General features: G+C 36.6%; 1 protein-coding gene across 2 annotated transcripts; it reads right to left on the bottom strand.

Moving 5' to 3' along the window:
- Positions 1-1,670: 1,670 nt before the first annotated feature.
- LOC115986774 lies at positions 1,671-9,946 on the bottom strand. Of its 2 annotated transcripts, XM_031110063.1 has the most exons (5): positions 9,771-9,946; positions 9,656-9,685; positions 5,470-6,565; positions 2,804-2,920; positions 1,671-2,672 (listed from the first exon to the last, which is right to left on the bottom strand). In XM_031110063.1, the coding sequence occupies exons 3-5, from the start codon at positions 6,556-6,558 to the stop codon at positions 1,953-1,955; spliced, it is 1,926 nt and encodes a 641-aa protein (XP_030965923.1). In that variant the 5' UTR covers positions 6,559-6,565; positions 9,656-9,685; positions 9,771-9,946; the 3' UTR covers positions 1,671-1,952. The 2 variants fall into 2 exon arrangements, with proteins under 2 accessions (XP_030965923.1, XP_030965930.1); XM_031110070.1 differs by lacking the exon at positions 9,656-9,685.
- Between the last annotated feature and the right edge of the window lie 14,087 nt (positions 9,947-24,033).

Genomic DNA, 24,033 nt, shown 5'->3' with positions numbered 1-24,033 from the left:
AGAGATGCTAGGATTCATGAGGAGATAGAGAATAGAGTTAAGAGGAAGAGAGAGAATATGATGAGAGAGGGGAGAGAGAATATAATTAAAAAATTAAAATACAAGCTACAGTAACCGTGTATATTTACACGGTTGCTATATCTAGCTTGCATTTTTACCCAATACATGATTACTGTAGCTAGCTTACATTTTTACACAGCAATACACAATCTGATGCGGGTGAGTTTTGAGCAATATTGTGTAAATTTCACCACTTTTTCTATTATGCACCCACTGATGTGAGTACTCTAAGTGCTGAGCAGTAAGAGCATCCACAACAAATGTGTCAAATGTGCCAAATGCCAAATATTTGGCATACCAAACACCAAGCATTATCAGATGTGTTAAATGTGTTAAATGTTTGCAACATGCTATAGTACCGTCTCAAATTTGAGACGGTACGGACAACAATTGCAAAATATATATTGTTATTTTATTCCCGTTTTCTCTCTCCTCATCACAGATGGCTCTCTCTCCGTCTTCTCACCTCTATCTTCTCTATTCGTCTTCCACAACATGCCAATCACCAAAGGCCACCACTCGACGCCACTGATCATCTGTCTTCTCTATTCCGCTTCGGATTCTTTTTTTTTTTTTTTTTTTTTTTTTTTTTTTTTTTTTTTTTTTTTCTTTTTTCCGTTCATGTTTTTTGGCTGTGGTTTGATGGGTGGGTTGGGTAATTGGTGGGTTCGAATGGGCAGATCAGTAGTGGGTGGGTTCGAGTTGTGGGTTATGGCGGTGGGTGAGTTGAGGTGGTGATGGGCAGATCAGTGGTGGTGGGTGGGTCGAATGGTGATTGGCGAATTGGAGGTTGCAGGTTTTTTTTTTTTTTTTTTTTTTTTTTTTTTTTATTTTTTATGATTATGGCCGCAACAATTTTTCTGGTTGTTGTTGTAGTTGTTGTGGTTGATGATGATGATGATGGGGGAGGAATTTAATATATTATTTTAATGTGTTGTAAATATTATTTTAATGTGTTGTAAATATTATTTTAATGTATAGAATTGAAGAATAAAACATCTGATAAATAGAATATTGTAAAATGATGTGGTAAAATAATAAAGTAAACTTTTGGTGTGTTAAAATAACATTTTTTATAAGACAGCTGCTACGGATGCTCTAATCTGCATATCATGGAAAAAAAAACAAACAAACAAACAAACAAAAACAAAAACAAAACAAAAAAAACAAAAAACAAAAAACCATTATTCACCCAATGACTAGTGACTACCACCCTGTTTAGAGTAGAAGACAACCCAAGTTCCCCAATTGGCTGGAGTGCTATCATGATTTCTGATTGTTGAATTTTGCAGCAAAACGATTCAAAGATCTGTAGACACAGCATTTCTGGGGCCTTTACGGTAATCATGCTAGAATGCATTTAAGCAATTAGATTATTTTGGTAGATGGACTGCAATTAGTAGCTAGTTTATGAGTACGTGAAGATGCCTCCAGAAGGAACTACAACCCAGGTTTGTAATACCATCCTCTCTAGTTGCATGCATCTTCCAAATGAAGTCATTTTCCGTCCTCTGACAGAACAAAAACTTGAAGCAGGGACAATAACACGGGAATAAAAAAGGAAGAAAACAGCTAACATCAAAGACCAAACATATGAGGGGGGAACAAGATTAAGAACTCCAAAACAAAATATTCTCGGCCTCACTAAGACCAGAGAACACAATAGTAATATGTCAGATTAAGCATGAGGCGCCAAACTGAAAATACCAGGTTAATTATTTGGCAATGATCGAGCAGACAACTCTTTAACAGTTTGGAGTCTTTTTAAAAGTTCATTTTGGAACTGCCAAAGCCACTTCAGAATAATTACTGCTTTGCAGAAATTCATGCATTAGATAAACTATAAACAACTGAAATGTGAACTAAAAGTCTTCCCAGTTCTTGAGACTGATCTAGTAGCGATGCAGGGGTGGAAGGGGATGGTATTCAGGTAAGAGGCCGGGGGGAGGATGGGGATGGTATTCACGAAGAGGGTCTGTGGGTGTACGGAACTCATGCAGTGGTTGAGGGCCTGTCAGAGGTCGATACTCAATATGTGGTTCTGCAAAACGGTACTCGGGTAGTGCACCTGTAGAATACAACGGATCACGGTACAAAGGACGCTCCCTGTACAAAAGGAGGGGATCCCGATTTAAAACATAGGGATCGTGATATTCAATCCCATCTCGGTGCCTCAGTTCCAGATCTGAAAGCCGTCGATCATGATGCTCACTGAGTGGTTCCTGTCTGTAAGTACCCAACTCTGAGGCCCTCTCATAAACATATGATGGCAAAGGATGCGCAGGTCCCAAAGGTTGAGGTAAAGGTGGGGGTAGAGTCGCATGCACTAGGGAAGATGCAAATGCCTCCCTTTCATAAACAGGCCTCTCACCATACAGGCGGCCTCCACCATCAGCATAGTGCCTCTCTTGCTCCCGATTGTGCCCCCTCTCTCGCTCCCGACTATGTTGCCTAGTTCTTTTTCGGTCTCCAGAAGTATGAGTTTCTGCCTTGTGCCGCCTGGCTCTTTTTCGGTTTCCATAAGTGCGAGTTTCTGCCCCGGGACTTCTGCCAATCCCTTTGGACTCCGTAACTTTATGAGCAGATCGGAAAAGATTGCACAGGTTCTTCACCTATAACCAGTATATGATACAATCACTATCAACTAGCATAAAATGCAGAGAATGAAACCCAATCCATACTAGCTTGATGCCACATAATTTTCTGTTCACACATCTTCCATAATTTGAAAACAAAATCAAACCTGTTCAGAAGTCAATTGACCATCGAATTTGTTCTTAGTGTAATAATTATCCTTGATGACCTTTTTAAACTTTTCCTCTGCCAGCGGCAAGCAATCCTCCAAAACAGTGAAGCGCACCTACCAGAAACAAATCTCAAACTTTCACACATTATTATTTCCTTAAAACTTTCTACTATTATTCAAAACTAGGTATACTCATACCTAATGAGAATCTTAATATCACTGCAATAAAAAAATATAAATAAAATAAAAGTCATAATTTCACTCCAATTTATATGAATGGATAATCAATATGCTATGCCATAAAACAAGACGATATGATGGAATACCTCCAATCATACAATATCATGACCACTATGGAAGGTATTGCAATACTATCCTAGGAGAAGTTCAATTAAATTGCAAGGCAAGAAAATAAAATCCCTCTCATTCAAACCCTCCAAGAAAGCAATAGGCAATATTTTTGTTTTTCTGTTTTTTTTTTATAAGTGAAAAAAAAAATAGGCAATTCACTTTATTTGTTTCGATGGAAAACCTTATGTAAAAATAGTTTTTCATCTTTTCTAGCATTTGGTAGCATCAGATAAATGAGTTAAAGGAAAATTATCTTTGGTAAACAGAAAAAGTATGGCTTAATTTTTTAGATTGTTTTCCATTAAATTTTTTTGGAAAACAACTATATCTCACAGCAAGCTAAATAAAGGAAGTTAGGAGACTGCTTTTTAACTCATTAAAGGTTGCTACTAAACATAGGAAAATTAGATAGTTTTATAGAAAATACTTTTTGAAAAATGAAACAAACAGAGCATCTGAGGAAAACACATACAAAATATTAAAAAAAAGAACACCTTCACTAAGGCTGCTTCATAAATCCAACTTAGTTCAAAAGGTAAGTGTTTCTGCTACTACTTATTTCAATTCAGTTCAACCAAACCTTATTCCCAATTGATTAAGGTCGCTCCCTAAACCCCATACTAAGTAGCACCTGACTAAGTTTGCATCAGCCGTATATGGATTTATGGCATGATACCCTAAAAATCAAGGTATGTTATATATATTTTGAGAAGTTGTATGCTACAATATATTAATATATCACCATAAATATGTAGACCACTACCGTAGTTTTTTTATAGCATTGACTATCATGGTTTTAGGGTAACCATACTAAACCTAATATATTATTACATCGGCCCCACGTTTTCCTCCAAATGCACAGGAGGTGTTCAAGCATGATGCATATTCTTCAAGTCCAACCAATGTTGAAACTTGACCTCATTGACTACCACAAGAAAAGTAATTAGAACCCCTTCTTTTCAGTGTTTTTTTTTTTCCCCTTTTTTTTTCCTGGTATTTTTTTCCCCTTCAATGACTATCCCAGCCCAATGATTACTATAATACTAACTATGCTCTATGGTACCGTAAAATAAAATAAAAAAAGGTTAGGCTTAGGTCCAATGCATCCAGTGCACTAGACTCACTGAGATGATGACACGTATCCAAAAGTGGACATGTGTCATTATCTCAATGGGTCTAGTGCAACTGGGCACTAGACCCAAACCTCATCCCAAATTGGGCTATTAAGAATCAACATATTCATGAATATAACTAAAAATGAGAATATTAAGATGAATAAGTGGAAATACAGAAATATAGGATTCAAAATTAAGAAATCCGTTTAAAAATAGGGGTGGGACCTATTGATGAAAAGATAAGGTCGAGTGACTTGAGATGGTTTGGTCATGTTCAGAGAAGAGCAATTAATGCTCCAGTAAGAAAACACGAGTTGATGTAAGTTAAGGGAACAAAAAAAAAGGGTAGAAGAAGACAAAATAACAATAATAAAAGTAGTTAAAAACGACATGTCAATTAAGTAATAGAAACCATGACTTCGGATAAAATAGAATGGAAGAAAAGAATACATATGGCTGACCCTAACTAATTTGTTGAGCATCTATAGCCACAGCCAACCCAAAACAATTTGGGATTAAGGTTTATTGTTGTTGTTGTAACAATGTCAATCAACTTAGCTAGTAAAGTCTATTGATCAAATCAAATCTTGACTATCTTAATGCTCCATTTGTTTCAACAAAAAATGTTTTCCTCATTTTCCAATATTTAGTGCAATAAAAAATCTTGGTTAATAAAAAGCATTTTCTAAAGTCAACGAAAACAAGCGAATTTTTTTTTTTTTGGATTTATTCCCTCAATTTCTTTGTGTTGCCATTGTCGCCACCACCACCCAACACTGTTGCCACTACTAATGCACCTACCAACACCACAGGCCCCTCTACACCACCACCCCACTTAAATAAAATATTAATGATATTCCGTGCAAGCCAAACTCTATAAATGTTTTCAAAAGCATTTTTAGGGTTACAATCAAACACAGAAAAACAAACAAAGCTTAAATAAAGAATGAGTGGCTCGAGGGATAAAAGAGAGGTATGTAGCCCCCAGAGTGGCCTTTCTTACATAACAAGAATTACTAAACCCTTCCAAGTGAACATACAAGAAGGAAAATTGTGAATTCCATTTACTTAGAAGCACTTTTCCTGTAAATTTAGAGTGAGGAACCAAAAGCAATAGCCTTCATATTCATGAAATATCAATCTTTTATCAATTAGACAAATTTTATATTAAGAAATTTACTTTGTTTGATTGCTAACCTGAGCCGGGAATGCAGACTTGAAAGCCCTAGGCTCAATGTTATAACCCCCGGGTCCTGCGGCTTTGTAGACCCCATACATCAATCTCAAATCAAAATCATACAAGAACAACCTCATGCCTTCATAAATCTTTAGTACAATATCTTTCTTGTTTTCAGGCAACCCTAAGACCTTGTAGCGATAGCAATCCTTCTTTGTCTTTGAACTACACATGAATATCATTCCCATACTCTTCACCTTTTCCGTCGTCTTTTTTTTTGACAATTGTTGCTTGCCAATATCCTTAGTGACCTCTTCATTAGAACCATTCAAAGCCATCTTCCCCTTCTTGGTCTTCTTGTCAGATGATTCCAACTCGTTTGCACCTTTAGTGGTCAATGCATTGGTAACTCTAGCCATCCTTTTCCTTTTGCGATTTGTGTTTAAAGATTTTGGTTGCTTAGAATCACCAACGGCCACTTTAGTAGAACCACTCGGAACCATATTCTTCCTTTCACTAATTTTGTCCAAAGAGTCTTCTAGTTTCTTGTCATCCTTGGCCATCATTGCATTGATATTCCTCGAAGCCATTTTCTTCCTTCTGTTCCTTTTCTTCGGCTTTTTAATCTTTTCCTTAGAATCCCTTTCAATATCATCCTCATTCTTTACTTCCTTATCCATTTCTTCTTCATTCCTTACCTTTTCTTCATTATTTTCCTTTGTTACCATGTGTTCTTCCTTCTTTTCACCCTTCGCCTTCGTCAATTCCTTGTCATTCAATGTCACCTCCTCATTCCTTACTTCCTTATTCATTTCTTCTTTGTTTCTTACCTTTTCTCTTGTATTTTCATCATCATTTGTCTTTTCGACTATATGTTCTTCCTTATCTTCGTCCCCATGCCTAGTAACAATCATGGATTCTTCATCATTCATCTTCATTGGTTCACATCGAACCATCGTGCCCTCATTCCCAATTGCAATGACGGATCCTTCACCATTGATCTTAGCAAGCTCATGTACGACTACGTTAGTCTCAGCACTTTTGGTCTTATCGAGCTTTTTAGTTTTTGATTCGGGGGTTAGAACACTCTGACCATTAGTGTCATCCATGACCGCCCTGTATGATCACAAAGAAGGTATAATCATTGTTTTGGATATTGGACTATTGAATGAACCGATTAAAGTGAGAGGATCAAGTTTTAGAGTTCCGATCAAGGGTACGACCAAAGGTTGGACAATAGCGTCATAAATATTTTTTTAAAAATTTATTCATAAGTAAAATTATAGTTATACAATTGAAGCAATAAGGACAAGAGAAGCTTTGGTCAAATGATTAGAGTTTTACTAAAATGATTATTAAGCTTAAGTTCAAATTGTATCATATATAAATTTGATCATAAAGCAATTGAAGGGGGTACACCGGACCAGAAGACATGCCAGCTATCAAACCAATCCAACTCATTTGCCAATTCCCAAAACAATTTATATAATCACGTAACACTTTAAAGTGCCAGAAATAAATTTTGTCCTCCACAATAGCCTAATTATTAAAGGCATTGAGTATTCTGAGTCCAACTAGCAACTTCAGAAGTGCCTAATGGGCCTCTAGTCGAAATCATGTTACTTGGAACAATGGTGGCCATATGATTGACCAAATCAATTGTATCGATACTTCCCTAATTTTTTTCCTTTTCCTTTCTTTTTCTCTTTTTTTTTTTTTTTTTTTTCTTTTTGCTTGGAGGAGGAGAGGGGGGCATGGGTGAGAAAGGGGAGGTATAAGATAGGCTTATTTAGCTCATATAGAACTTCGACAATGATTATGGCATCCAAAGCCATTTTTAGTAGATTATTAAGGTTGATACATGAAACATATCATTCAATTGCACAAAATTTCACTTTCTACCTGTAATTTAACCAACTATAAGCGTGACACAAATTCTTTGTTTGCCTTGATCTCTTGGCTTGCCATCATTGTTTCCCTCAATAGCATAAAAGCTTCCAAGACGTTAAGTTTATGTTAAACATTGTATCAAAGGGATCCACAATCCCATAATAAAGCAACAACTAATTAAAAATAACACATCATCAAATTGAGGTGTCAAACTTCACAAATAGATTTGACTTCTCCCTTGTGGCCAAACAGCCCCAAATCAATATCATATAACACTACCCTCCATAGCTTCACAGCATTCAATGCCAAATCACCACAAACCCCATTGTGTAACTCACGATCATGTCTTCCACGATTGACGTCCTTCATGGCAAAACAAACCCTCAACAACAACCAAACACCAAACCAATCTGAAACTACCTCCACAAGTCATCAAATCCCCAGTAACCACCAACACACATTCAAGCCCACACCACCACCATCAAAATACAAAATTACCCACTCACCCAAACCACTCCAAAACCAGCTTACACCTTCAAATCCAGCCTTGGCCACAACCAAACAATCACTCTTGCCAGCATAAAATGCTGGCAAGTCCATCCACCACTAAAACGAATCAATGCTGGCAAGTCCATCCACCACTAAAATGAATCAATCCAAAGTCAAAGCCCCACCAAAAGCCCAAGGCACCACCTCCACCGTCGTTCAAACCACTGTGAAGGTCAGCCATGCCAACACCACCAATTAAACCCACAATTGGCCTAAACTCACGACCCACAAAACCCAAGCTCCCAAACCAAGTTTAGGCTCAACATCACCACCACAATTGATGGCATTGAGATTTGGGGGGATGAACTTGGTGGGGATTTTTGTTTTATCATTGGTGGTGGAGGTTGGTGAAGCCAATTTGTGGCTAGATGTCCCCAATGGTAGAGGGATGGTGGAGGTTTGGGTTTGTTTGACCACAAGGAATGTGATATCTATTTAGGTTTGTGTTGTTTGACACCTTAGTTTGTGAGTTGGAGTTAATGTGTTATTTTTAATAAGCTGACACTTAATTATAGGACCAACCATTCATATTGCTTGCAGGTGATATGCTTTCTTGTCAAACATAATACTACAATAAGCGTGAAGAATACTAGAATTTCTGACAAGACTTCTTTCTTATGAAATCAAACCTACGGTTTTAAGTTAAGAAAGAAGAATAAAATGGAAGCCCATTTAGTACAACTCAATCTTCAACAAATTCTAAACAAAGCTACATAAAGACTAAATTTCAAATCATCAAAAACATACCAAGGGTTTAAACTTACTCAACTCATCATCTTGCACTTATCATGCTCCTAAGCTTCTTGTGATTTACCACTCATAACCATTTTAACAATATAACCAATATCTTTATATTTAGTCATATTGTGTTCGCTATATGATCTTGATCATCTTTATTATCATCTTCTTTGTCATCCCTTAATGTTTTTAGGGATTGAAGTAAGGAGAAGAAAACACCACAAGATATAGGTATGCGAATGGAGGAAGGCATTGATTAAAAAGGTCATACCTTTTAAATACACCTGCCTCCTCCTCTCCCCCAAATCTTAATCTCCCTCATCGTCTTCCTTGATATTTATGGGAATTGATGGAAGGGAGGGTAATAGAAAGATATGGACTACAAAGGCAGCCCAGGATTTATTCAAACACCCATGAATGTATCCATCACTAATAATTCGATGACACTTATTTCAATGTTCAGCCAACAAAACCAAATGGTATCAAATTACTCCATGATCACAATCCTTCCGCTAGGAGGATATAGATCAACAGACCATAATCCTTTTAACAATGTCAGCAAGTCTTGGAAGGCTACTATGCCCCAAGCTCTTAACAATGTCAATTTTGCAAACTCATACCAAGGCTACTATAAATAGAAAACTCTATCCCAAGAAATTTTGAAAAACGCAGCTGGTATAACCATCACTATACACCATAATGCGTTTATCTAAAATCAACAGAAACATGGGAAGTGAAAATCCAAACACTAATATATAGAAGAAAATCAAGCACAAGCCTGAAAATTGCTTAAACAAAGCAAGAGCAACAATAATATGAGCTAATTGGAAAGCAAAACAAAAGAAATCTGAGGATTCACATCTTCTGTTTGGTCGCCGAGAAAGTCAAAGAAAAGCACATTTCGTTTGTTTTGACACTATTTTCCCAGCAACCAAACAGACCACAGTTTCATGACTTCATCAGCTAGCAAACTATGAATCAAACGAAAAACACAGAACAAAAAATCAAAGAGGAACAAAATAGGCTGACCTGATTCCAAAATCGATTAGATGAGAAACCCTAAGCCAGAATCACCAAAAGCCATTAAAATTATGCAATAATTTTGGGAGCATTAATCAGTGAGATAAAGAGAACGAGGACTCACTTTACTGGTATGGATGAAAATCGAAAGGCGAACGAGCAGAGAGATTAGGGAAACGATTCAACAAGCTTGAGGAATCAGGGTGGGAGTGTTCGATGATATATAGTGAAAGACCTTGACTTGTTAAGGCGATTGTAGCCCCTAAATGGTTCAAGCTGAATTTTTCAGTGTGAAATAGTTGTTATGGCGACTGTTAGGTTTTTTAAGGCGATTGGTATAGACCGTATAGAATTGGTAAAGCTGAGATACACGTCTTTACTCTTTAGACTCTACCAAAAGCAATGAGACAAATAATTTTGACTCATTATAATCTGGGATTAGCATTGACATCAGATTTTTACTCGTCAGGAATAATCCGACATTTAAGATTTGTTATAAAAATGTTATGAACTTTGCATTTCTCATAAAGGAATGAATAATGCTATATTTACAATATTTTAACAACAAATCTCATGTGGTAAGTTGTTACTAGTTATAATTTAGGTCTACCACTAATATCACTTTTTTATCCACTAGTAATAGTTCACCATTTAACGTCATTGACACATAACACAACTTTTTCAGTTTTTTAAAATCTCAAATTTTTTAACTTTTTTCGAAGTACAAATGTATTATAGCATACTTTATGTAAAAAGAATAAGCTAATGTCAAATGCATACTTGGAGCTGAAAAAATATGTGGTGTTAATTGTGAGTCCATATAAAAGTGATTACCAATCACAAATTACCTCCTCAAGCAGATTGTGAAAAAAATTTGTGTCTATAACAAATTTACATTTGGCTATTCATAAGTCAAAATAAGGAGTCCTTTAATACAAAATCTTTTGTATAGCATCTCTAACCATAACAAAGTCCATGAGCTGGATTAAGCTGGGTTTGTGCTCAACTAGATCACATCAGGTGGAGGAGAACAAAGCTCAATGTCAACCGTTGTGGGTTCTTGTTTTGGATGGTACCCAGGCCCAATGATGACAAAGGGTCCGAGGCCTCCAAATATGGATGATTGATTGTTGGTTGGACTAGGTCCGATTCTCCGTGGTGTATTAGAGTCGTTATATGAACCGATTTATGCGCAAGTCACATAGAGCTCCACAAGGCAAAAATGCGATTTTCTCCTAAGCAATAAAATATCAATGTAAGTGTTTTAATGTCGTAAAATGACCTTTTACACTTACGAAATAAGTAAAATAATTATTCATGATGTTCACAATGATAAAGAGATGAGTAAAAGAATTATTCATAATTTTCATAATGAGAAAGAGATTAAAATAGGATATTTAAAGCTCATCTTTTATCATGTGAACATTTAAAAAGAGTTTCTTCACTTGGTTCCTCCATGATAATTCCTTGGGAAAGAAGTTGCAGTGGTTCCTCCACCAGTGGTTCCCAAGACGTGGGTTCATGGTTCCTAGAACTATGGAGCCTTTAATCTGGGAACTCGAAATGCTGGTTCCTTAAACCATAGGATCTTTCTCCATGCTTACTATGTAACAAATTTTTGTCCTTTCTCTTTACCTCTGTAGGTTCTGCATAAAAACAACTATACAATACACATATCCTCAAATAATTGTTAGTTCCTCAGGTTAGGATATACATTCTAAAGCATATACATATATGTAAATGAATTTCATATAAATGAGTCAGCCACGAGGTCCTTGGCCCCAATTCTCACAAACTTAGTGCTTTTTCACAAGACTTATGAGATTTGGAACTCAAGCCCAAGTAGCTTTGCTTGGACATTTCCTTCCAAGCCAATCAAGTGAGGAGGATTTTGTGGGAGAGAGTGATATCTGATGTGTGCATGTTTTTGTATAACTTTCTTTAGAGTCTAAGTGATATTTTTGAAGGATTTCAAGGATATGGGACGAAGTCCTCCTCCTTGGCTCTCTTGTTTTATTCTTTCTTTCTCCCCTCTCCCTTACTAAACTCTTATAATTCTCAGAAATCTCCCCTGAACCCCTTCCCTTTCGTTGTGCTTTGGTGTTTCTTTATAGTGAACATGGTTTAGGACCCCCAAGCGAGGACGTCCTTGGTTTGTTGGGTAAAACCATGTTCTCTAACAGGAATCTAAAAGAGTTCCTTGGGCAGAGTTTTAGCTTAGTTTGGAAATTATAACTCAAAAGAGTATTTGGATTTAGTTACAAATGGAAGATGCCTTCCTGGAAAGTCAAAGGAATAGGTGGGATATTTAATGTAATGGATGACAGTTTTGATTGATAAGGACAACTAAGAGGAAGTTGTAGGGAGATGCCATGCACATGGAGGAACTGAGTTAGGCCTTTAGTTCATGCATTCCAAGAAAATATAGTAACCAAAGGAAAACTTCAAGATCCTTGTTTCACTAGAAATCACTCCTTTATCGACCAAACCACTTCTCCCTTACTACAAATTCGAGATCCCATGGGCTTGGACCATGGGTCACAAAGATGATACCTAGTTTGTTGGGTACTTAATGGCTTTTGCTGGGGATTTGAACATACACCTTGGTCTTCCCATGTGTCAGCCAAGGTTTCTCAAGACTTTAAAATGACACATCAAGCTCTTGGGGCCTTGATGTTGACTCTTCTTAGTTTGGCATTTTTACATAAATGGCATAGATTCCTCCTTGCAATGGGTGAGCTTGGAAAGTGTGAGAGTACTTTTTTTTCTTTAGCACACAGGTCCATGTAGAAACAAGGATCTTGGGCCCTTTACTTGTTGTTTTGGTGGACTGGGCTTGGTTCACCGCAGCTAAATGGGGCTGATTACAAACCAAGTTGTGCGCAAGTCACGTAAAGCTCCTCAAGACAAAAATATGATTCCTCCTAAGTAATAAAAATACCATTATAAATGTTTTAGTATCATAAAATGACCATTTACTCTTACAAAATAAGTAAAATAAGTATTCATAATATTCACAATGAGAAAGAGATTGAAATAGAATATTTAAGACTTATCTTTTATTGTATAAACATTTAAAAGAGTTCCTTCACTTGGTACCCCAGGCGTATTGTCGTGGGATCCCGGGGCGTATTAGGCCTGTAAGAATCCAAAATCTCTGGTTCTTTGAACTGTGTAATCTTTCTCCATGCTTATCATGCAATAGAGTTTTGTTCTTTCCCTTTATCTCTATAGGTTCTGCATAAAAAACAAACTATACAATACACATATCTTCAAATAATTGTTAGTTTCTTAGATTAGGATATATATATATATATATATATATATATAAATGAATTTCATGAGAATGATTCAACCACGAAGATCCTGGCCTCAATTCTCACAGACTTAGTGCTTTTTGCACAAAACTTGTGGGATTTGGAACTCAAGTCTTGGTGGCTTTGCTTGGGCATTACCTTCCAAGATGGTTAGGTGAGAAGGATTTTTGTGGGAGAGAGAGATATCTGATGTGTGTATGTTTTAGCATATATTTCTTTGGAGGCTAAGTGTGTCCAAGACCCAAGTTGAAGTGAGGACCCCGGTAAAAGGACTCAGCTTTTGGCTGAGTAAAAGGAAAAAACTAACAAGCAAGAATATATGTATTGAACAGCAAGAAGCAGTAAAGGAAGATAATATAATAAAGAAATATGCAAAGTAATTGTTAGAAATCCTCAAATCAATATGAGATATTTCATTATTTTTCTTAATTGTGGATTACAAATGTGCTCACTAAGTCGTGATACAAGGTTCAAATAAGCTCAAAAATTACAGACTTTAATGGCTATCCAAGCCTCTAAGACTTGCAAAGTTTGAATCCTTTTGAATCCAAGTATGTGCTATAGTGGCTGTTTCTGGGATACCGGGAGACGTTCCTCTGTTTTTCTTTAATTTTACAGAGTTCTAATGGCTCTGTTATGATATTCTTCCTACTAAAAATCCTCCCTCCTCAACATGGGTTTTCTCTTCCTTTTCTAGGGCTTCGAGGTACTAGTGATTTCTCTCTTTTGCCCCTCAGAGCTCGTATTGTGACAGTTGCCCAGGGGCTGATCTCTTCCCTTTTTTCTCATAGTTTTCATCTTTTAGTGCTGTTTCTCTAAAAGTCACTTACTGACTTTCCATTCCGGGGCGTCCTTGGGCAACTAACCTTCAATCTCTCTTCTTTCAAGGTTTCTCACTTTTTAAACTCAGCTACTGGTTGAATTTCCTTGCTGTCATTATTCCCAAATAGTTGGAATCTTTTACTGCTGGGTTGAAAGTTCCCTTCCAGTCGCTTCTACTTATGGTTTTCTCATTCTTGGTTCCTTGTGGTACAACTCCTTTGTTCATGAATGTTTTGCTTTATACTTTCTGATTTTTTGCTGCACCACTGGGTACTTGAGAAGGACATATCTGTTCTTCATTTCTTGTATTTCGTGGTACCTCTCTTGAGCTGTCTCAATCCCACATTAGCTGTGCTGCATTACCTGAGGATCCCGGGCCTCTAGCAACCTCTAGGTATCCCGGCCTAGTTCTTTCACTGGATTTTGTTGGATTTTTTAATGGCCTTTTTGCTAGAAATCTGAACATAAATAGGGCCTTAATGTTGATTCTTCTTGTTGCTTAAATTGGGTCTTCTTTACTTTTCATGGAATGGGCTTTCTTGTGAAATTTTGGCCTTCAACAAAAAGCCTTTGACCATCCTCCCCTTTGCTCCATGTCCACTGCCCTGATCGAGATCCCTCGGTTCTTACATTAGGTACAAAACCTGAAGACACCACTTGTCCCTTTCACTTCTCTCTGCCTTTTGATTTCAACGGGACATCTAATGAATCTTTCCTTCTTTCAAGGATACATGTGAGTAGCTTTTTCCCATACTATCTTCTTGGTCGCCCCTGTCCTTCTTAGGATCTTCTAGACTGTCCACGTACTTCTCAAGATCTTCTAGGCTTTCTCTCAAAGGATTCGCTTCCTGGATGATGGAGATCCTGCTCATGGCCTAAGTCTAGGTCCTCTTCTTCTTCTTCTTTTACTTTTTTCTTTCTTTTTCCTTCTTTTTGGACCTTTGGGCCTTTATGGTCCTTCTTAACTTCACGAGCTGTGCCTTCTTTTGTTAAGGCCCATGGTCATTCCTTGCTTTTCATGGAACAAGTTTCCTTGTCACATTTTGGTCCTCAACAACCGTTAAGGAACAACGGCCCTAACAGACTGGGTTCTCCATAAGTGGCAGTCAAATACGATCAACATTAGCTAATGGTGAGGTGTAACATCCCAAATCCATACCAAGGATTTGATGCACGACCTGTCTTATAAATATCAACATTTACTATAATGGAACAAAGCGTAATTAAATATCCACAAATAAGAATCAAACCATCAAGTCTTTCTTATAAAATCCATCAAACTAAAACTTTAACAATAAAGTGTCCAAATACAATCCCAAATAGTTTCAAGAATACTAAACTCATTATCCTAAGAAAACATAATAAAATAATCCATCAACTAACATAGATCCAAAAGAAGTTTTCAATTTATGGCTCCAATGATCTACCATCAAAAGAGATTTCACTGCTCTAATTTGAAAGGGTGGAGAAAATGGGTAAGAAGCTCAATAAGAGACTGCATAACATAAGAATGTCTCTAAAAAAAAACAATAGTATTGTTGACAAATATAATTTTTATAAAACATTTACAAATAGTATTATCAGTAATATAATACGTTCTGTAAGGACATATGTGATTCACTTGTTAAGAACATATGTCACTATTTTATGTAATTTGCTAATCCTTTGACAAAATACACTTTATTTGTATTTGGATAGATCTATGATGTGTTTAATACTTCAAGAAACCTTATTTCAAGTTCAAGTGTTAAAGCCATGCAAGTATGTCCAAGATTCAAGCTAAGAAAGTTCCTGTCATTAAAGCTCGACAGCTAGCCATCTATCGAGCTTGAAGAGCTGTTCCAGTCCCGTGGCTTGAAGAGCTATTCCAGTCCTGTGGCTTGACAGTAGCTCGACAGATGGTGCATCTATCGAGGTTTATGAAAAACAGAATTTCAGTTCTATTTTGACTCCAATCCGTGATTGTATGTTTGGGCTTTCTTTTCTCACAACCTTAGACATATAAAATGATTATTTTAAGGGCCGTCAAAGGTGGAACAAGTTGCACAAGTGTTGACAAAATTTTGTTCAAGCAAATTGTGACTGGAGACAAAATTTGCCATAATTCATCTTTCTTGTGAAGAAGTTGTTGTGTTTGTATACTGTAAGGTTTTGTGACCAAGCATTTTCTCGATCTTCATCACGTGATGAACTGAAGAACTTTGCAGCCAACAACCTTCTCTAGTTGGTGATTGAAATCGCGTACTGGGATACGCATAATTGGTTAGTCACGTACTGGGAGCCGTGCATTACAAGCAGAGATTGTCACTACAGAATAAGTCCAATTGTGTATTAGGGTAAGAGTTGAACTGTAGGTTAGTATATGGTACTGAGATTCCTTTATTTGTAATTGCTTGTTGTGATAATAGTAAATTCTCGGGAGTGGTGACTTTAAAATCACTTGGTGGAGTTTTTGTTGTGTTGGTTTTCCCCATTCGAAAACAAATCACCGTGTCAATTTAATTTCCACTGCACTTAGTTTAATTGGTAATTTGTTTGTGCTACCACGCGTTTGCATGTTAATTTGATTAATTAATAAACTTGGCTAATTAATCAATTAATTTATCACAAGGGGTTAATACGTTTTTGGCCTATCATGTTCTATAAAACTGTCAGAAATGAAACATTTAATCATAACACTGAAATCAGTAAATAAAATAGTAACCACTTTAGTTGGCCAAAAATACACTAAATAGGTAGAAACAATAAAATATAGAAATAAATCATTTTTCCACTTATAAAGGTTGTAGGGGTGAAAGGCCAGAGAGGCCATATTTATATATATGTTGGGCCAGGGGCCCAATCCAAGGACGTTAAACACTTCCAGAGGGGTCTATGCCAATGAGGGAAGAAATGGAATCCGATCAGAGCCACTCGAAGGGAAAATGAGGAAGAATCCCTCTTCGACTGGGCAAGGCCGAGGACAGAGGGCATAGTCTGCCATTAAGAACAACATTCCGAACCATTCCAGAAAAAATGGAGAAAGAAAGGACGGCAGCAATATGGACCGAAATGGTAACCTAATCCGGAAGACACGCAAGAACTGATCTCCTCAGGTCGGGCCGAGGGCGACCTTCTTTAAATATAAGCTGCCTGTTCTTACTTTGTTGACATTTGAATCTACGATAACAACTATCCAACTCACTAGAACCTAGATTTCCAACTCATTTTCTACAAATTCATTGTTTTAGGGCTTTTTGGACCAAGGTCCATATATCTTTTGGGTCGGGGCACCAAGTTACATCCTTACAATTGGCGCCATCTGTGGGGAGTTTGGTGTTTTAATGAGTTCAACGCTCAACATACCAAGGCAATGCAGCAGGAGATCGATCATTAGAGGAGGCCATTTTGGCAAGGATGCATGCTACGCGGAGGATTGTCAAGTAGGATACGATATTGGGGGCTTTCTATATCGAATACATGTCTCGCGCCTCTGTGAAGGGTGAAGCTTTCACTGATTTAGTGGCCGAGTTCGCTGAAATCCCATTTAAAAAATAAATAAATAAAAATTGAGAAACAAAACATGGATGGAAAATCAGCTGGCATGGTCTCACTACATCAGACCCTTTGTCCAGGAGGATACATATTGATGATGTTGCAAATCAAAGGGGATCCGAAGTGGAGCTAGTTTTAGTATCTCCTAAAAATGTATTATTATTAACGAAAGTTTCCACTGACATATGCTTATCCATTGTGCAAATGCATTGTACTTCTCACTATGACATCTTTTATAAGTGTTCAAACAGAACCAAAGTCATGCCTAAAGTCCTCATACCAGATGCTTTGGGGAAATTAACACGCTGACATCTTTTATAAGTGTTCAAACAGAATCAAAGTCATGCCTGAAGTCCTCAGACCAGATGCTTTGGGGAAATTAACACGCTGACATCTTTTATAAGTGTTCAAACAAAACCAAAGTCATGTCTGAAGTCCTCGGACCAGATATTTTAGGGAAATTAACATGCTGACATCTTTTATAAGTGTTCAAATAGAACCAAAGTCATGTCTAAAGTCCTCGGACCAGATGCTTTGAGGAAATTAACACGCAGACATCTTTTATGAGTGCTCAAACAGAACCAAAGTCATGCCTGAAGTCCTCGGACTAGATGCTTTAGGGAAATTAACACGCTGGCATCTTTGTAAATATCTGGCAGAACCTTAGTACATGATGGTCCCCTCAAATCACTTGCTTTGGACTCAGTATTCTATGATGGATTGCACAGTTCGCGATATAAGCGCACGGTTATTTTCCTTACTATTTTTTACGAAGTTAATTTACTTAAGATAGCAGCCATGCACTACTGTCGGCTTTTATAAAGTCAAGGTGACAACTTTTCATTACTGACAACATCATCAATTTTAAGTCCCATTAAAGGGAGAAATAACAATGCCACCATTCATAAAATAGTTATTGCAAAGAAAAGAAAGACTCACAAAGTAAAAAGTGCAGCCCCTTTTTATTAGATGAAGGAAATGTACATTATGCATAACGGCAAACTTCCACTACAAAATAGGAGACCTATCTATCATTTTTCTCCTAATTACAAGATGTTCTGCTATCAAGGCTGAAAAATAGGAGACCTATCTATCATTTTTCTCCTAATTACAAGATGTTCTACTATCAAGGCTAAAAAACAAAAAGCCTGCCTATCCTTGTTCTTGTTAATTTACTCGATCAACCTTGGATTTTTTTTACATTTGTGCACACATGATATAGGTTGAAACCCAAACTTTGTCACACCAAAAATCTGATGCGATCTGCACTTGCTTTGGGCCTTGGCTGGAGAAGGAGGATCTTCTTACTCGGCTGAAAGGCAGGAACATCTTTGGCCTCTGCTTCTTTCGTCTTCACTGCACCATCCTAGGCCTTGGCAGCATCCTTGGTTTCTGAGGAGGGCTTGGATTCCTCACCCTTGCCTTTATCCTTGGCCATCTCATCCCCTAGGCCTTGATCACCATCTTGGCTGGATCCCTTGGAAGCCCAGAAGATTTAAGAGTTTGAAATTTCTGGAGAACTCGAAGATTTGTAAAGCGAAGAAGAATGATTCCCCCAAGGTGCCTTATATAGAAGGTGAAATCTAGTGGGAGTTATCCCGCTCGAAGTTCGAAAAGAAAGTTACAAGTGGGAAAAATCCTATTCAATTTCCAATAAAATCCTTAGCCATTGGATCCGCATCACGTCGTAGAGCTTGAGGGAACATGGAGCCGCAAGAATTTAATGAAGGCGCGTCTCGTATATTGAAACATCAGGAGTGTGACTTGGACAGTTATGATTAATATATATACATACATATATATATATATATATATATATATTTATATATATATATATGTACAGTCAGAGGTGATGTAAATTGGGCACAAAGGAACTATCATCATATGGACATCCTCCTTTCCTCCTAAGGAGTCAGAAAGAATGATCTCGAAGGGCTATTGTAGGGGTGAAAGGCCAGAGAGGCCATATTTATATATATGTTGGGCCAGGGGCCCAATCTGAGGACATTAAACACTTCTAGAGGGGTTTATGCCAATGAGGGAAGAAATGGAATCCGATTAGAGCCACCCAAGGGGAAAATGAGGAAGACTCCCTCCTCGACTAGGCAAGGCTGAGGACAGAGGGCATAGTCTGCCATCAAGAGCAATATTCCGGACCATTACAAAAAAAATGGAGAAAGAAAGGACGGCAGCAATATGGCCCGGACTGGTAACCTAATCCGGAAGACATGCAAGAACTAATCTCCTCGGACTGGGCCGAGGGTGACCTTCTTTAAATATAAGCTGCTTGTTCTTACTTTGTTGTCATTTGAATCTATGATAACAACTATCCAACTCACTAGAACCTAGATTTCCAACTCATTCTCTACAAATTCATTGTTTTTGGGCTTTTTGGACCAAGGTCCATATATCTTTTGGGTCGGGGCACCAAGCTACGTCCTTACAAAGGCCAACAACAATAAAACAATAATTCGATATGGAAAACATTAGTCAAACAAAGACATAAATTGCTAAATACTCGGTGGGTGATTCCCATGGGAAACAATAACAATAACCTCAAAGAGGCAACACTGGCTCCAAAGAGTAATGATAATGCTACACCACACCACAATAACGCTACATCTACCGAAGACCAACACTTAACCTTGTGTTGGCAAAGATTGCAAACAGTCTAGCTGACCAATTGAAAACATTCTCACTTTATTACAATATTGTCAATACAAATCATATATTATATAATGAATACCTTTTCAAAAATATAATTTTTGAGTCATTCTTAACATATACAGTTTCAAAGAAACTTACAAGAAATAATAAAAATCAGTTATGTATAAAGCATTGACAATGATAAAAGATTTTGAAACTTCACTTTTGCAAATATGTATATGTATGTATGTGTGTGTGTGTGTGTGTGTATACATATCTTGAGAAACGTCATGTTCTGAAGTCCTCTTACCTCTAGTTGCTAAACCAAACTTCACTTCAATTGTTTGAAACGATGTCAACTAGAACCTAATTAAGGATCAAATAACTCAATACGGGCAGGTTTCAAACAGCCCAAAAAATTCTCTTATAAAACTTTTCCTTAACCACTGTGAAGATTTCGCAATATTAAATCTAACATAGCTTTCTAATATACATCATATCTATTCTAGATTTATATAATTGTAGTATATTCCCTAAAACTAAAATCTATTATACCTATATATATATATGTGTGTGTGTGTACATAGACCATCTGATTACCACCCTAGGACATCTACAAGTGCTTAACTTATATAGGATGTGATGCTACTCCATGTACATATATTAGGATCTGTTTCAAAATCAAATAAAATAATGCATGTCTATAATAACACTTCCATGATAACCTGTACTCCTATGCAACTGTCAGTATAAGACTAAGACTTCCAAGCAACCTAAAGACGAAGGTTCCTTAATCAAAGATGTGTTCAAAGATATCAATAAGGCATCCATAATCAGATGTTTACCTCAATACAAACGGATTTGCTGGCTACCTCTAGCAGTGCCACGGTCTTATATCCTTTCAATTTTGAGAAACCCTAATTCTCTACTCTTAATTTTTTATACGCTAAGCACTAACTCTTTTTTTTATTCACTCGTATAAAAGAAGGACCCAACAACTTAAATATGCTTCCATGACTTTAATTCCCAATTAAACTCAAATTAAGGTTTATCTGTTTAGATAGGCTGGAACTCTAAAAGATTTCAATATCACTTAAACTCCTAATCTAAATAGGTTTTAATCTCTCCACATTACATCTTCTTTTATTTATTTTCTTTGTAGTGATCATAATGTAAAATAATATCACCTTCAAAATAAATCAAATAATTCACCAATTCCACTATAGAAGCAATTAAATTAAATTTAAGTGAGGCAAGTGTTACATGAGGAGAAGCAAAAAATTCAAATCAGCGAAGTTCTAGTGGAGATCTCACCCAAATCTCATCAAATTTGGTAGACCTATGCCAAATTTGGCTTCTTTCGTCGATCAAATCAAGATTCATTGGCTTTTGAAGAAGGAAACCTGCTGTCAATCGCTACAATCATCAAATCAGTCAATTTTCAACTTAAGTTCAATTAGATCCTATCAAAATTCCAAGTTGGATCCCTCAATGACCAAAAGGAAGGCCTCGAGCACACCATTGTCTCACCATGTTCGACCCCATGTTAATGGAAGGGGGTGGCAAGAGAAATAAAAGAATTTATTAAAAAATTTTTAATAGGATGTCTAAGAAAGCAAAGGGTGTGATTTTGGGTGTTTTTGAAAAGTAGATAGCTAAAATATTTTCAGGTGTTTTGATATGACAAGTAAAATTTTTCAAGCAAACCACCAAAACCGATGGCTTAACACAAAAATTGTTACTATTGGAGGTCCAGTGACTAGACCACTAGAAACCAATAGTCAGAGCAGTGGCTTCGACAACCGGACTGTCGATGATCACCATTGAAACGATATATTCGGTGACCGAACCGCCAATACCAGTCAACAAAATGGCATCTTCGATTACTGGTGGTTGCCTAGTCTTTGGCCACTGGACTGCTAACATCAGCGTCGGTGTAGTGTCTTTGGCCATTGAAATGGCCGCACCGATTACCAGTGAGGCGTCTCCTGCTACTAGACCAATGACCAAGCAACCAAGTGGGAGAAGGGAAACCACTATGTGTTTATGGAAAATGTTTTATCAAAATTTCAAAGGTAAAACACTTTATAACTTTTTATAAAGGATTTTATGGTCAACGGAAAATATTTTACCAGTTTGACTATATTTTACCTGCAAACAAACACGTGAAAATGGAAAAAAATTTTCCGAAAAATATTTTACATAAAAAAAAACGGAGCATAAAAGTAGAAAAAAAAATTGTTTTTTTCTTCAAAATTTGAAGGAATTTTGCAAAACCAAATGTGAATGTTTTGCTCACAACTATCTGTAACAACTTTAAGACTATTTTAATGTTTGTGTATGCGTGTTCTTTAAAAAAAAAATTTATAATAGAAATTATTTATTTGCAAGAAAAATATCAATAAAGAATGACTAAATATGCTCAACTTTTAAAGTAAACATTTTATGTGTCGACTTTAAGTTTATTTCCCCCTCTTTGTTGCTCTCCTTTAAAACAATTGGTTTTTGCTTCTTTTTAAATTAAATTCCTGATTCACAAAGATGAGCTGGAAAAATATTCTAGCAACTACTTGTTTTGGGTTGTATGATGCAAGAGAGCCTGCAAATTTAAGTATTTTAAGTCGTGATTCATTTCACTTATATATATTTTTTGTCTTGGTTGAAAAGAAAAATTTATTAAAGAAAGTCAAACAAAACTCCCCTTGAAATGATTCTCAAAAAAAAAAAAAAAAACTCCCCTTGAAATTACAAAAAAAATTTTATGAGAGTCAGACAAAATATCATAAAGGCCATAAAAGGAATTCTTGAGGGACCAGGCAATCAAGCATCCAACACGAGGAGAATTTCCTTAAGAAATTGGTTGCGTGCTCCTCTTGATGCAAAAAGCCCGTACTTTGTCCAAACTTATATTTTCACTAGACCAAGCACAGTGAGTATCAAGGCATTCTGTGAGTTGCTTACCTCTGACATTCAAGGTCCATGAAAAAGGATAACGTTGTTTGCATAGAACATCTTTGGAGCATTGTAGGCAACTTTAACACCTTTTATCACCCCCTAAGCTAATCTACCTGTTAAAATGCCTCGCTAAAACTTCACTTGCCAAAGGGCTACCTCACACCTTAATTAGAAGGAGAGAAGCTGGAGTAGATACTATTACTACCACTTAATAACAGAGAAAATTAGACAATTGAGATACATTGATGCATCATTTTAACAAATTTCTCACAGAAGCCAAAAGCACTTAGGACTATTAGGATAAAATCTCACTCCATACTGTCATAAGCTTTTTGAAAGTCAAGTTTGATTCCCTAGTAACCTCTCTTCTTCTTTGTGATTTTTGAAGGTATGAACCATTTCTTGTGCAAATACCACATTTTCTGTGATCCACTAGTTTGGCACAAAAGTAAGTTGGGTCGGATCTATCAATTTCCCAAGTAGAGGTTTGAATCTTTGCAACTTTATTTTTGCAATGATCTTATAACACACGTTATATAATCTTATAAATCGGAAGTGATTAAAGAATTTAAAGTTGCAGGTACCTTGCTTCTTAAGGGTGGGAGTGATAAAAGTCTGGGTTTATTTTCTGTAGTAGCCATTCATCCCTAAAATACAATAAAATAATAATAATAATAATAATAATAATATTTTTAAACCTTTTTTTTATATGAGATTAAAATTCTTTTTTGATACTTACAAAATAAAAATTCTACTCTAACTTAATCTAAGTGTATATATATGTGAAGCTCCCTCTTAAAAACTTAAACCCTAACTTTTGGCCTCTCACACCCACAAACACTTATACTTATGAAATGATCATCGCACCAAAAGCACACATTGCTAATAAACCCTTAATAATGCTGCAATAACTTGGTTTTCACAGTTGATCAATAGTGTTTGTAAGATAAGCTTGACATCCCATCACCTTGCATAGCTCCTCATTTTGTCTCTCAGATACATGAGCCAATTAGATTCTCCAGGTTTTAAGGAAATTGGGGCTGATCTGATTGGAATAGTCATCAAATTGATCTATGAAATAATCTCCTATATCCTTCTTATTCTCTAACCAAG

This window comes from Quercus lobata, chromosome 1, assembly GCF_001633185.2.
Source record: "Quercus lobata isolate SW786 chromosome 1, ValleyOak3.0 Primary Assembly, whole genome shotgun sequence".
NCBI classification, from domain to species: domain Eukaryota; kingdom Viridiplantae; phylum Streptophyta; class Magnoliopsida; order Fagales; family Fagaceae; genus Quercus; species Quercus lobata.
This window is presented reverse-complemented; position numbering and strand designations above follow the sequence as displayed.

Coding starts and splice junctions, on each gene's coding strand:
- LOC115986774 (XM_031110063.1), bottom strand. CDS start 6,558: ATGGATGACACTAATGGTCAGAGTGTTCTAACCCCCGAATCAAAAACT. Junction 2,921..5,469: donor AGTCTGCATTCCCGGCTCAG/GTTAGCAATCAA, acceptor TGTTTCTGGTAG/GTGCGCTTCACTGTTTTGGA. Junction 2,673..2,803: donor GTCAATTGACTTCTGAACAG/GTTTGATTTTGT, acceptor TACTGGTTATAG/GTGAAGAACCTGTGCAATCT.